Source organism: Lissotriton helveticus, chromosome 9 (assembly GCF_964261635.1).
Source record: "Lissotriton helveticus chromosome 9, aLisHel1.1, whole genome shotgun sequence".
NCBI lineage: Eukaryota > Metazoa > Chordata > Amphibia > Caudata > Salamandridae > Lissotriton > Lissotriton helveticus.
In genome coordinates, this window is record NC_136070.1 from 741189356 (window position 1) to 741202515 (window position 13160).

The 13160-nt window shown below is 43.0% G+C and overlaps 1 protein-coding gene across 1 annotated transcript in view; it reads left to right on the forward strand.

Annotated features, from left to right (window-relative positions):
• Nucleotides 1-13160, forward strand: part of LOC144783273 (autophagy-related protein 2 homolog A-like) — a 397715-nt gene that overhangs the window by 176153 nt on the left and 208402 nt on the right. Inside the window, exons 7-9 of the mRNA XM_078662337.1 lie at nucleotides 4976-5072; nucleotides 9792-9953; nucleotides 10452-10594. Coding sequence (XP_078518463.1) covers nucleotides 4976-5072; nucleotides 9792-9953; nucleotides 10452-10594 — 402 coding nt within the window. The remainder of the gene's footprint in view (nucleotides 1-4975; nucleotides 5073-9791; nucleotides 9954-10451; nucleotides 10595-13160) is intronic.

Here is a 13160-nt window from a genome sequence, read left to right on the forward strand (position 1 = left end):
TACCTCGCCCCGAATCCCAAGTCAACCGAAAAAGAAGGCTGCGGACCAAACCTGCACCCTCGGGCCCTGGTCGGCCCCGAGACTACGCTTCCAACGCCCCACCTTCTACCTCGGCACTGAAGCCTACCAAAAAGCCTTCTGGCTCCGAAAGCCCCACGCCAAGTCGGGTACTGAGCCAAAGCCTTTGGGATTGAAGCCAAAGTCCGGCTCGGATCCTCACCACTCAGCACGAAAACCACCTCGGATCCGAAAACACCAACCCCGAAGCCGTTTCCGCCGAAACAGACTGATGCACCAAAGCCATAGTTTTGGCGATCCGCTCGAAAAACCGCACCTGAAACAGAAAATATTGTACATACATCTCAGAACTGGGCACATTACCACTAAAGTGACTCTAAATAGAAGGACTAATACTGAAGAGGAATATCCTATTCTATTGAAGAAGAGAAATATTGGTACAAACCCTTCCCCACCTCCTCTTCCTCCTCCTCTTCCATCACCATCTTCTCCTCAGTCTCTACCTGTGCCAACTTCATCTGAGCACTCACCACCTCTTGCACCTGACAATCAGGGTGATGGGGATGGGGGATGATGATAATAATGGTCAGCCTGGACCTACAGATGAGTGGCATGACTACAACACTGACTCGCCCACAGGCAATGATTCTGACCTATATCCTACCAGGCCCAGCCCACAAGACAACAGTGTAGGCTATATTGAATTGCTAGGCAGGGCTGCCAATTACCATGGGGTGAAGCTCCAGGAAGAATCCCTTGAAGAGAATTTCCTTTTTGAAACATTGAACAGCACACAAAAGTCAACACATATGTTACCCATGCTGAAAGGAATGACCAGACATGTAGCCGACATATTTAAGGATCCTATCAGGGCACGTATCCTTACCCCTAGGGTGGATAAACAATATAAGCCTGCACCATCTGATCTAGTCTACATTAGAGGACAATTACCCTTAGACTCGTTGGTAGTGTCCAATGCACGCAAAAGGGCAAACTCCCAAACTACTGGAGACGCTCCACCCCCAGATAAGGGGTCAAAGCTTCTCGATTCTTCAGGGAAAAGGGTAGCCTCCCAAGCAGCTAACGTCTGGCGCATATCTAATACACAAGCGTTGCCAGTCAGATACGACCATGCGCATTGGGATGAAATGGAACAACCCATCCAATTTCTACCCCAAGAACATAAATCTAAAGCGCAAGATCTGGTACGTGAGGGAAAATTATTTTCAAACAACAAAATTATGTGCTACCTAGATGCTTCTGACCCATCTGCCAGTAGTTACGAAGTACGAGTAAACCCAAATAAGCCACTGGGACCTGGGCATAAGACAGTACAGTAAAGACCAACACTCAAACCAAGAAACTAGCTAAGGATATTAGTTACTACGACAAGAAGAATACCTATCCCTGCCTACAAGAAGATTACTTTAAACAGGATAACCGAGGTCGGTTTTCGAACAGAGGGAGAGGGGGATACAGTGGTCGTAGACACTACACTTAGTCATCTGGGCCTGTGTTAAGTACTAGTATAAACTAATTGACTGTCCTGTTCATGACAGGAACCTTTAACAATGTATTTGAGTAAGTCTGATGGACTGCTCTTCTAAGCAGGTTTTCACATAAACTAAATATGTGGGATATTTTTCTGATGGTCATCACCATGTCTTCCAGGTGCCATCAACCCGCTCTTTGCTTTTTGGAGCCTACGGGCCCGCCTACCACATCTCTACCATCCAGCATAGGGTGGCTCATGGTAAATTATAGCTACGTTTCTTCTTTTGACTTCTAAATGTCCATTACACTAGATATTAAGAACTTCTTTTGTTAAATTCCTAGATGCCCCACACCCAGTCCTGAGGAAGACCCCGGTGTACGGATCCAAACAGCATACGTTGTTTTTTGGGGGTCGAAATGTCGACTGTGTCACTGTTCTATGCCAGTTTGCTCAACAGTGCTTTATCACTGTGACAATTCATTTCCAAACATGGCTATGTAATTGACATTTCTCAAATGTGAGGCTTAGAAAAGCCGGTTTTATTGTAAATATTGGTGTGATGGATATAATGTCACTACCTTTCCTTCTCACTTTCCCAACCCTCTCCTGATTCACACTACTGTCTCCCTTTCTTCTCTCCCCCTACATGGGACACTTATTCGGTACAATTGTTTTCAAGTTAATTGCTGATTTATAAGCATCTTAGAATGTTTAATGTGATTAAATAACATTGAACAACATAACAATGGTGCACAAGTGTATTTATGTATTTTAGTGTTTAACTATGTGTGCTGTTTAGAATTGTCCCACTGGGACCCACTCTCTACTGTTCTGACACATCTGCCAGAGCAGTAAACACTAGTGTCCTTTTAAGAAGACACGCCCGGCTACGCATATCAGGGTACAAACCTGAGGTTCAGGCCTCCATATTGAACACATCTTTTGATAAGGAACACCTTTTTGGGCCAGTGGTAGATTCTTCACTTGAGAAGATGAAAAAAGATAATGAAGTGGCTAAATCTATGGGAGCCCTTCAGTCTACACAAGGCCTTGGTTCCTTTCGGCGCTCTTTCAATCGGACAGGGTCCAAAAATACTTCTTCGGAAACTGCATCCACCTATAAGGGCAATAACCAATCCTCAGGCTTTAAGACTTACTTCAGATGGGGTTACAGAGGAAACAATGGCAAAGGCAGAGGTAGAGGTTCTAACAAACTTACCTCCCCCTCCATTACAAAGCAGTGACTTGCCAATAGTTCCCCCGACCACTTAACACCTGTCGGGCGAAGACTGTCACATTTCCTACCAAAGTGGCAGTCAATAACAACTGACAAGTGGGTTCTACAAATTATCGATTCTGGTTACTTCCTGGAGTTCATCAACACTCCTCCAAACATTCCCCCAAAGTCTCACAAACTTTCACTGGATCACCTACTCCTCCTCAAACAAGAGGTACATTCCCTACTACTAAAAGTAGCTGTAAAGCCAGTACCACCACAACATCCAGGGTCGGGCGTGTATTCCTTTTACTTCCTTAATTCCCAAAAAAGACCGCTCTCTCAGACCAATATTAGATCTCAGAGAACTACATTTTTACATACAGTCAGACCATTTACACATGGTAACACTTCAACAGGTACTACTTCTCTTGCAGAAGGGCGACTTTGTCTACTCTAGATTTAAAGGACGCTACTTTCATATTCCAATCCACCCAGCTCACCGCACATTTCTCAAGTTTGTGGTAGCACAACATTACCAATTCACGGTACTCCCATTTGGAGTCACCACTCCCCCAAGAGTCTTCACAAAGTGTCTGGCGGTAGTAGCTGCTCCTCTGAGAAGACAAAGCAACCATGTCTTCCCATACCTGGATTATTGGTTCATCAAAGCCTGCACGTATCAGCAAAGCCGCAAGCTTACTTCCGTAACCATTCAGTTACCTCACCAACTGGGGTTTACAGTCAATTAGTTAAAAACACATCTTCAGCCAGCCAAAACTCAGAACTATCTAGGAGCCACTTTAGATACTCAAAGGGCTCTCACGTTTCCCAACGCAGCCAGAATTTGAAACATTCAGGCGTTAATTCTACAGTTTCAAGCCACTCAGTCACTCCAAGCTCAAGTATTTATACAGTTCCTGGCAATGATGGCGTCTTGCATCATGATTGTTCCCCATGCCAGGCTGCACGTGCGTCTACTTCAAGAAAGTTGAAGGTAGTGGTCATGATGGATGCATCGTTGCTGGGTTAGGGAGGCAATCGGGATAGGTGGAGTTCAGAGGACTCTGGTCTCCAGCGTAAAACCTCCTTCACATGAACCTGTTGGAGTTGCTGGTGACTCGCTTGGCACTGAAGACTTTCTCCCATCCATCAAAACAGAACGGGCGCAGGTCCTTACGGACAACACCACCACCCTTTGTTACTGCTACAAGCAGGGCGGAGTGGCATCCTGAGTCGCGTGCCAAGAGGCTATACATCACTGGAAGTGGCTGAGTCATCAGGGTATCTCCCTGGGTGTACAACACCTGACAGGATCTTTAAACTCCAGGGCGAATTCACCCAGTCAGCGTTGCCTGGTGGATCACAAATGGCTGCTACACTCAGAGGTAGCACAGGGCATCTTCCAGCAATGGGGAGCACTGTCTCTCACTCGTTTCGTCACTGCTGAGAATGGGAAAACGTTTGTGCATTGCATTCCCAAGGCAATTCTCTTGTGGTACCTAGAACTTCTGCCCATGAGCATCTATCCTCTGATCTGGTTGCCTCTTTGGAAGGATTTGTTACAGCTGCAGGGCAGGTTTCATTGTGATTTATTATACACAGAAGCTGTATATGTTTTTTAATAAAATGTTGTCCTTAAGAAGGTAGTTTTGATTGAATATACCCACGAAACGCTTTGACAAGCATATTTTGCACATTTTCTGCAACATTAGCTTGTTGAATTATTTTCAAAATACTTATTCTTGATATGACGTACAATGAAAAGTGCTATGAGAAATATCAAATGTAATTAAGTCGTTTATGTTGTTTTTTCTTGAATGTTGTATATGATAGTAATTAATGAATATAATACATATTTGTTTGTAGATGTTTTCTATATATTTTTGCTCGATTTAGTCCCTGCTTCTGCTTTCTTTTGCATTTTTGTGGCCTTCGCCCCCTTGGCTTGTCGAGAGATCTCTCTTTTTCTTTAATATTTTGAAGCTTATTGCCCCAGAATATCCACATGTCTCCTCATTAAATTTACTTGGGAAAGAATATTACACTTGCGATATATGTGGTAGCACAAGTTCCAACTCTTATCGCAGTGATTTGGGCTGAATTTGATCTGAGCCATTGTAATGACAGGAATGTTGAAAGGCTGAAAATGCTATTTAAAAATACACATTGTTATTGTGTCTGCCTGTAGCCACAGGCTTGAGTATGTTTTGTAGTATTGATGACCTTGATTGTGTTCCTTGCAGCTGGAGATTGATGGGCAGATGGGCTCCTTGCATTTGTGTCTGACTCCTTTGCAAATTGTTTACCTTGGTGACCTGCTCGATGCTCTCAGTATTCCAGGTGAGGTCATGTTAACTGTACACTTGGCTACTGTCCTATATTTGCAAGCAGTCATTTTGAATGGTGGTAGCCATGTAGCACCATTCTGCTCATTTTCTGCATAATCTGGTCCAGAAGCATACAGCTCAGTATCCGAACTGAGCAGTTAGTGTGCACAGGGACCAGAGATATTGCAAACCTTCAATGGAATCAATATAGACCAAAGGCAGTGTTTAATTTGTATACCACTACAAGGTACTCCAGACGCCTTTATCTTACTCTTGCAGGTTCTTTTTCAACTGTGCTTTCTCCTTTTGTCATGGGGTTTCTACATTTCTATTCCTCCTCCTTTAGATTACTCTGTCTTGCTCTGGTTCAAAGTCTAGTAAGGAAAAATAAGTGATTGCTCCCAAAAATAAGTGCTTGTTCCCCCCTACATCCACCGACTCAAATTGAGTGCTGGGCAAAGGGAAGCATTTTTACCATGTTTATGATGTTTTGGCTGATTGTAAGGGCGGAGCATTGAGAAAATCTGTAACTGAATTCTAAACTGACTTAACCGTCTGAGGTGAATAAATAATCCGGTTTAAAACATTAGATCTATCGGCATCTGTAGTGTTCATTACTGATGGATACTTCTATCTCAAGGTTCCTCACCTATGGAGTAGCCCCAGGATCCAGACAGGACCCAGAAATTTTACAATCGCTTTTCTACACTGATAGGTGGCATTTGGTTCCATCTAAACATTTTTCATTACCTCAGACATGACCCCACCGGAGCCATATAGCTTTCACTTCGGTGCCATTGTGGCATTTCCATTTTTTCTTGCCCTAAGAATATCCAGAGCTGCTGTACATGAGATATTTTCAAAACGTTAATAGAAAAGTGCAGTGCTGTGCAGGATGTCGCCACCTAAAAAGTCAGGGTTCAAACACTGTCAGATTGACTGACCGATTTCCATTTCAGACTCTAATGATCTGATGTCTTATACAGTAAAAAAACAATAACTAAAATAGAAATTAATCCAAGACAGACAGCAACCTCAGTATTTAAAAGTATATTTAACCCTTCAATTGATGCATCCATATGTAGCTCATTGCAGGCATCTCACCACAATACAAATTGGTGCACAGAGTGTAGAAGCAGTTTTACACACCCAATTTATTAACATTGTGGGAGCCTCAGAGATGAGGCCCTTGACAATAGGAGTGAGCATACCTCTACAGAGTAATTACAGTAGACTGACATTTTTGCTGTTTTGTGAGACTTTTCTGGGGGGTTGGGAGTGATAAAGAGACTTCATCCATGACATTACCACTTGCTTCTTGGTCAAGAGCAGAAGCAGCATAGTAAACTGTTGGTACAAGCAAATCACATCCACTACATATCTCAGCCGTGTGACGAAAAGCAATGTAATTAGTACTACCCTTGCGATCTCTCCTTAGCTTCACAATAAGCTGATCCCAAAATTCTCGAACAGCTGGACTGTGCCGCGTCAAATGCATAACATTTGCATTTGTTTGTAAGCATCTAACACAGTTAAAAAAATATTACAATCTATGATGTAGAGTCATTATATACTAATATCCCCCAAGAGGACACTCTGCAGACAGTGAAGGGCTTGTTAAATCTAAGAGAGAGAGAGAGAGAGATGGCCAGACGGCCACCTTTGCAATAGACTGGGCTACTATAGCGATGAAAGATAAATTATGTATTTTCCAAGACCAACGGTACTAGCAAGTAACTGGGGCTTCTATGGGAAGTGCACTTGCCCCAAGCATGGCGAATTTGTACATGCACAATTTCGAGACTACTCTTATATATCCTACTAACAATCCTTTCTCTTCCAGGGGATCTTCATCAATGCTCATAAGCATTGAATAGTCCCGCCCACGTGTTGGACCCCGGAGCAATATCTACTGGCAGTAGGTAGTTATAGTTAGGTCCTAGTTTCCATAGGAAATGCATTTTTTGACTCGCCTAGATCTTCAAAAGGAACAGACGGAATGCTGAACAATGCAAACATGCTCCCCCAGTCACAAAGATCTGGGTTTAATACATCGTTCTTTTTCTCCCCACGCCTACCCAGTTTGAGCCAAGCCATATGCAAATCAGTCTTGACCCTGTTCCTCATGGGAACAGTACAGCCTGAACTGCCAAGCGAGGTCCTCGCTGGACTAGAAAAAAGCATCCTGGGACTGGTTTTGAGGCATCACCCTGGCTAGATTGAATCTCGTGGTCCAGTGAGCAGTGGACCCATGTTTGGGCATACCCTTTCCACTTAGGATAACTTAAGTAAAAGGAACAATTGATGGCCCGAATGCTGAACAATGCAAACATTCACCCCAAGTCACAAAAATCAGGGTTTAATCCATCGCTCTTTTGCTCACCACGCGACTCTAGTTTGATGCCAGCCATGTGCAAATCAGTCTTGACCCTGTTCCTGATGGGAACAGTCCAGCCTGTACTGCCAAGCCAGGTCTTCCCTGGACCAGAAACCAGCAATGTACTCCAAGATTACAGGGGACTTGGTTGATGAGGGAAGAGACAGTCAGTGGTCGTCCAGACAAGTTGAAGAGTTGTCAATGACAATCAGCTCTTTTGTTTTATGTGTTGCTATACCAGACCTATTGTTTCTAATATGCTTAGAGTGGGTTTTGGATCAGCCCCTTGTTCATGATTGAATTAATTATTGTCTATCTCAGTTGTATTGTCTTTATTTAGTAGATTTCCTCTCCATTCCTCTTTTGTCGCACTTAGGAGCATTTCACTCCTACGGCACTCTGATTGGCTGACTGGAATCCATAAATTGGTGACATTGGTTGTGTTCAGGGAACTACTTTTTTTCTTTACTTAAAGCACTCCATGGTAAAGTGTGTGATTTCTTGCTGTTTGCCCTGTGTTCTACCTGTGTTTTAACTCTTTCCTGCCTCCCGTCGTTCTCAATGTTGCTTCCCCTGCATCACAATGTTTCTTCCCTAGCACTCCAGTCTCTGCTAGTTTTAGCACTATTCCCCTCTCCTCCCTTGCTATTCCGTTGATCCCCTGTCTCTCCTCTACTTATATATTTTTTTATAGTTGGCCACCTGTGAGTAAGGCGGGCACCAAGGAATGGGTCTGTATTATTTTAACAAACCTGTTCAAAGAGAAGATGTCCAAGCCTCCTCCACATTCTTCTTTAAACTTTAATTTGTTTAAAACATTACATATGCATTCAAAGATGGCCACCATGAACGTGTGGATTCATGGGGGCCATCTGTGAATGCATTTGTAATGTTTTAATAAATGCTATTCCAAAATGATGACCGTGAATGTGCATTAATCCACGGCAGCTGTCTAACACCAAAAATGCATTGGCCAAGCCAGTATGAGTCATCTTGGACACTTGTTGGATTTGCCAGTGTTTGTTTAGATAACTGTTTATCTGCTTTTTGTCATAATCAATTGAATTACAAAGAAAACTAACTGTGGCCCTTTCTATGCCAAACCAGTATCCAATACACAGAAATACCAAAAGCAAAATAGTCTGTGGTAGCATGCAAATGATATAATCTCATCCATCTAGTCGGGTGCATCCCAATAATTGATCCATCCATCTTCCCATTTTTATGTTTATTAGGCTACATTTTAGACAAACCTGCCATCCACCTGTTGAGCCTTGTTACCGCTCCAAATCGTGTGAAACAAATCCCAATCTATTTGGCATTGGAGGTATACAAGGGAGTAAACTTTGCATGTGTTAATACTGCAGTCTCTTAAAGTAAATGCAATGCACATAGTTAAATTGTGTGGGCTGGTTGTGCAAAAAGAGAAGGCGAACTCCCTTAGAACCATAACGGACCATCACCTCCTTTTGACACCTATCCTGGCCCCTACAGCCTTCAGAAATAATTAGTCCAAGTTCTTAGTTTCCTGTTCACTATTTGTCCCAAATAAATTAATACATGCTCTGCCTTTTTGGGCCCTGGGAAAATATACTCTAATAGTTCACAGACATGAGCATTGTGTCTGTTTAAGTTTTAAATGTTTTAAAATGAAATGGGCACGATAAATAAAGTGTTTGACACCTGCACAAATCCAGCAGTCCTTTCACATTAAGCTAAACGTACAGCTTTAGCATGGAAACAAGGGGTAATGTAATGAAGCAAATCAAAAATGGAAAGGGTGGCTTTCCACAAGAAATGTTTTCCGCCTTCATGGTCATTTAAACGTAATTTTCTTATCCAAGAATATTTTAATGGTAGCTTGTCTGTTTGCTGGAGAGAGTTGCTTGAACAGAACCCCCTTGTCCGGGTGAATTGATTTACACATGCATTAGGCCCTCACTTTAAGAATCTCTTAGCATTTCAGTGCTGAAGTGCATTTGAGTTCATTTCTAACTTGGCTGAAAGCAGAATGAAGATCTCCTGACAATCTGCGTACTGCTGTCCAAACACATGAATGCCTCTTTAAAACAAGGGGTACAAAAGGGGATGATGGACGGAGCGTTTGAGCAAATCAATTACTCACCCCCAGTCAACTGATCTGGGTTTAATCCATCACCATTCTTTAGCCCACTCAGCCACCCCATTTCAGACTATATGCAAATCAGTCTGACCCTGTGCCTCATGGGAACAGTCCAGCCCGAACTGCCAAGCCATGTCTTGGGCTAAAGAATGGTGATACGTGAGTCTCTTTAAAACAAGAGAGCATTGTTGCTGCTGATTCGTGCTCTTTTATCAAGCACTTTGTTGTTACAGAGGTGAATATCTTGAAGGATAAATTGAACAAATGTCGCCCGCTGGACTCTGAGGACTTAAAGCTAATTGAACAAGACCTGAGCCAGCAATTGCACTCTGGGCAGAGCCATCATCTGGAGCCTGAGCCCGAGCTGCAACCTTTCCCGGTTGCGGAGAATGGAGGTACGGAAAATGTACTGTATTTCAGAGCTTCAGAATGTGTTCTGTGCCATTGAGAACTATGTTTGTAAGTGTGTGTGAGTAAACGTAAGTTGCATCTTTAGCTTCAGTGGAAGTAAAGATACCTTAGCCGTATAGCATGAACTTTGATGTTGGTAATGGAGAGCAAAGGCAAGGCAGCATCTTCCAGCACTGGTGTCCAAACTGCAGCAGAGAAAGAGAGTTAAAGAGATCACACATTGTGTTTGGTTATGAATTGCAGCGCTATGCTTTGAGAATGGAGGTAAATAGTCTACTGCTTGCATCGGTGGTAAAAAGGCTGAACCTTAAATGCAACCTCAGCCTTAGAGTGAAAAGGGAAGAGATGGCCACTAGGAAGAAAGATAATGTTGTTGAAGCAGATCTGCAGAACCTTAATGGAATTGTGTGAAGCGAGATAATACTAGTCCATACTGTGTTTCTTTTATGGCTGAATCTTTTCCTTGGTTTGTGTCCTGTTAGATATGTTCTTCTCCATGGCCCAGATGACCAACAGTATTGGATCAATCCAGTCAGTCAGTGAACTCTCTGATGTGGACCTTGACAGCTCCATTCACAGCACCAACAGTAGCTGCCAGCTGCAGGCGCCATCCTTCACACCAGGGGTAAGCAACCTTTGATGGCGTTTCCACTCAGTGGAGCAAGGCTTCAGCAAATGGTCGGTGTTACAGAGGTTTTAATTTTACAAACATTCATAAACAAGCAAAGCGTGTGTTAAGTCTGTAGTTCCCAGTTATCTTCACTGATGGGCTTGAATGCTACATATTGCCTTCTATGTTCTGAATCTGCAATCCTTTAAAAAGGAAAACCTTTTTTTTTTAAACACACCTAAGTCAAAGCGCTTTTTCTTTTGAAAATTGACTGACAATAAAAAATTTGTTTTTAAGTAGCAACCTTTAAAACAGTCATTTTTTATTTTAAAAAAAAAAAGGAGCCGGTATGCAGTGTAGCTACAGTTTGTAAGACTGCACTGTCTCTTTAAGGCATCCTAGATAACCTTCCATCTCACAGAAAACTCCAGTGCCAGTTTTGAGGCCCTTCTTTATGCTGCTATTTTTTAAATTAGGACCCTAAACCCTGGGCCCATCCCACTTTCTTATATTTTTGACAATTTTTTGTCTGTGTTTGTTAAAAAAACAAACCAACCAAAAAACCTTGGTTGTACATAAACAATTCAACATCCCTTTGATGTGGGACCCTTGATATGCGATTTAATTCAGTGAGGACTTTGTCTAGCATTTGCGCAAGAGGATCACTCTGCTATTTGTAATTGCTTCTTAGCCTGTTGGCTAAGATTATACAAGTCAGAACTGTCTTATGACATTCCTCCTCTCTCATTGCAGGGACTACTAGTTAGAGACAAAATCCTGCATGAGTAGTGCAAGGAACTAGCTGTCGTTAAAGTTGACTGTGCTGCTTGCTGACCGAATAGGCTGATTCTGTAAAAACAATTTATGAAAAATTCACATGGCACAAATAAATTTGACAAGTGTCCAAATGCCCTCTGAATTTTGTTGCTTTGCGACCATACTATCCTCGAATGCCCTGTTTACCAAAAAGAGCAGGAGGACATTAAAGGAGAGGGGAAAGAATCTTACAAATGTTTATGAAATATATTTGAACATAATCTTTATTAAGCTGCAGTATCCAGCCTTCTGAAAAGTTTAAGGGAGCTTCAGCCTCCACGTTGGGTGTTTTGGGCGATACATTTGACCCACCAAGACACTGGAGGCTAAATTACAAGCAGCTGAGAGTACTTCAACTATTGCCACAGGCAAAATACAAAATCTTCCCCCAATGGCTATAACAGTATTGGTAATTCATCCATAATACATATATAGTTGTACCGCAGATTCAAAACATCAAACATATGATGAATTCTTATTTTATTTTGATCAAAAGTGACAAAATAACAAACATTAATGTCTAAAAATTATTATTTTATTTTCACAAACATTTGTCAACAATAGATTCATACAAATGTACAAGAAATAAGCATGGGCCTTTCTGATAGATACATCTGCCGTGTGGATTCCTCACCTTGTGAATATCCCCCTTGAGCCAGCAACGTTCGGAAATTTTCTTCGTAGTACGCTGACGTGGGCGACGTCACAGGAGCACGGCATCGCGCGCGACTCCGTCTGACGTCACTGACCCCATATCAGGCCCACGCCGGCGTGATGACGTCAGTTCCCTTTTTTCCGCGTCTTCGACACTAACGGTTTTCGGGATCTTCTGCGATACTTAGTATCTTTCTGTTAATTAATTGCCACTGTTTCTCTCTTACGACTTGATTCTTCTCCGAAGATGTCGTCGAGGAAAACAGGCTTTAAGCCATGTAGGTCTTGTGCCCGCACGATGTCCATCACTGACCCACATAAGGATTGTTTGTGGTGTCTTGGTTCGAGTCACGACGTCAAGAACTGCAATTCCTGTTTTAAGATGAATCCAAAGGCGCTTCGAGAGCGTGAAGCTAAATTACTTTTGGCAAAAGTAAAACAGGATTCTGGTCGTTATTCGAGATCGACGTCACGAAGATCGAAGTCGAAGCAAAGGTCTCGATCGAAGTCGGGATCGGCGTCGAGGTCCAGAGCGGGTTCGAGATCTGGAGAGGAGTCGAGATCTAAAGCGAAGTCAAAATCCAGAGAAAGATCTAGATCTAGATCTAAATCGGCTTCAGGTCACGCTTCGAGCTCCTCGAGGAGAAAGCATAAGAGGAGGAAGCACAGTTCGAAACATCATTCGGAAAAGGAATCCTCTGATTCGAAGAGAAGGTCTCACAAACATCGTAAAGACTTTGTCTCTCCTTCGCCTGCTTTATCAAAATTAGGTTCTCCAGCCCCGGAGCCGGAGCCGGATCCGGATCCGATATCCTCGGAGCATGAAGAGGAAGAAGAGGTGATTCCTCAAGAACCGGCTCCAGCGGAGTCTCCTGTGGACCCGGAAGGTCAGAGTGAGAATGTGTCGGGACGGCCTCCATTGGAACATCCGGTAGGTCCGTACCCTCCCTTTCCTGGTCCTGGACAGGATCCCTCGCATTTTCTAAATGCGATGTTTGGAGTATATTCTAGGGCAATGTACCCCACTGGAGCGCCTGTTGGTCCCATGGGTCCATTATCGTACAATCTGGGTATTCCTCAGTCGTACGCCCCGGCTCCATTTATGCCTTTC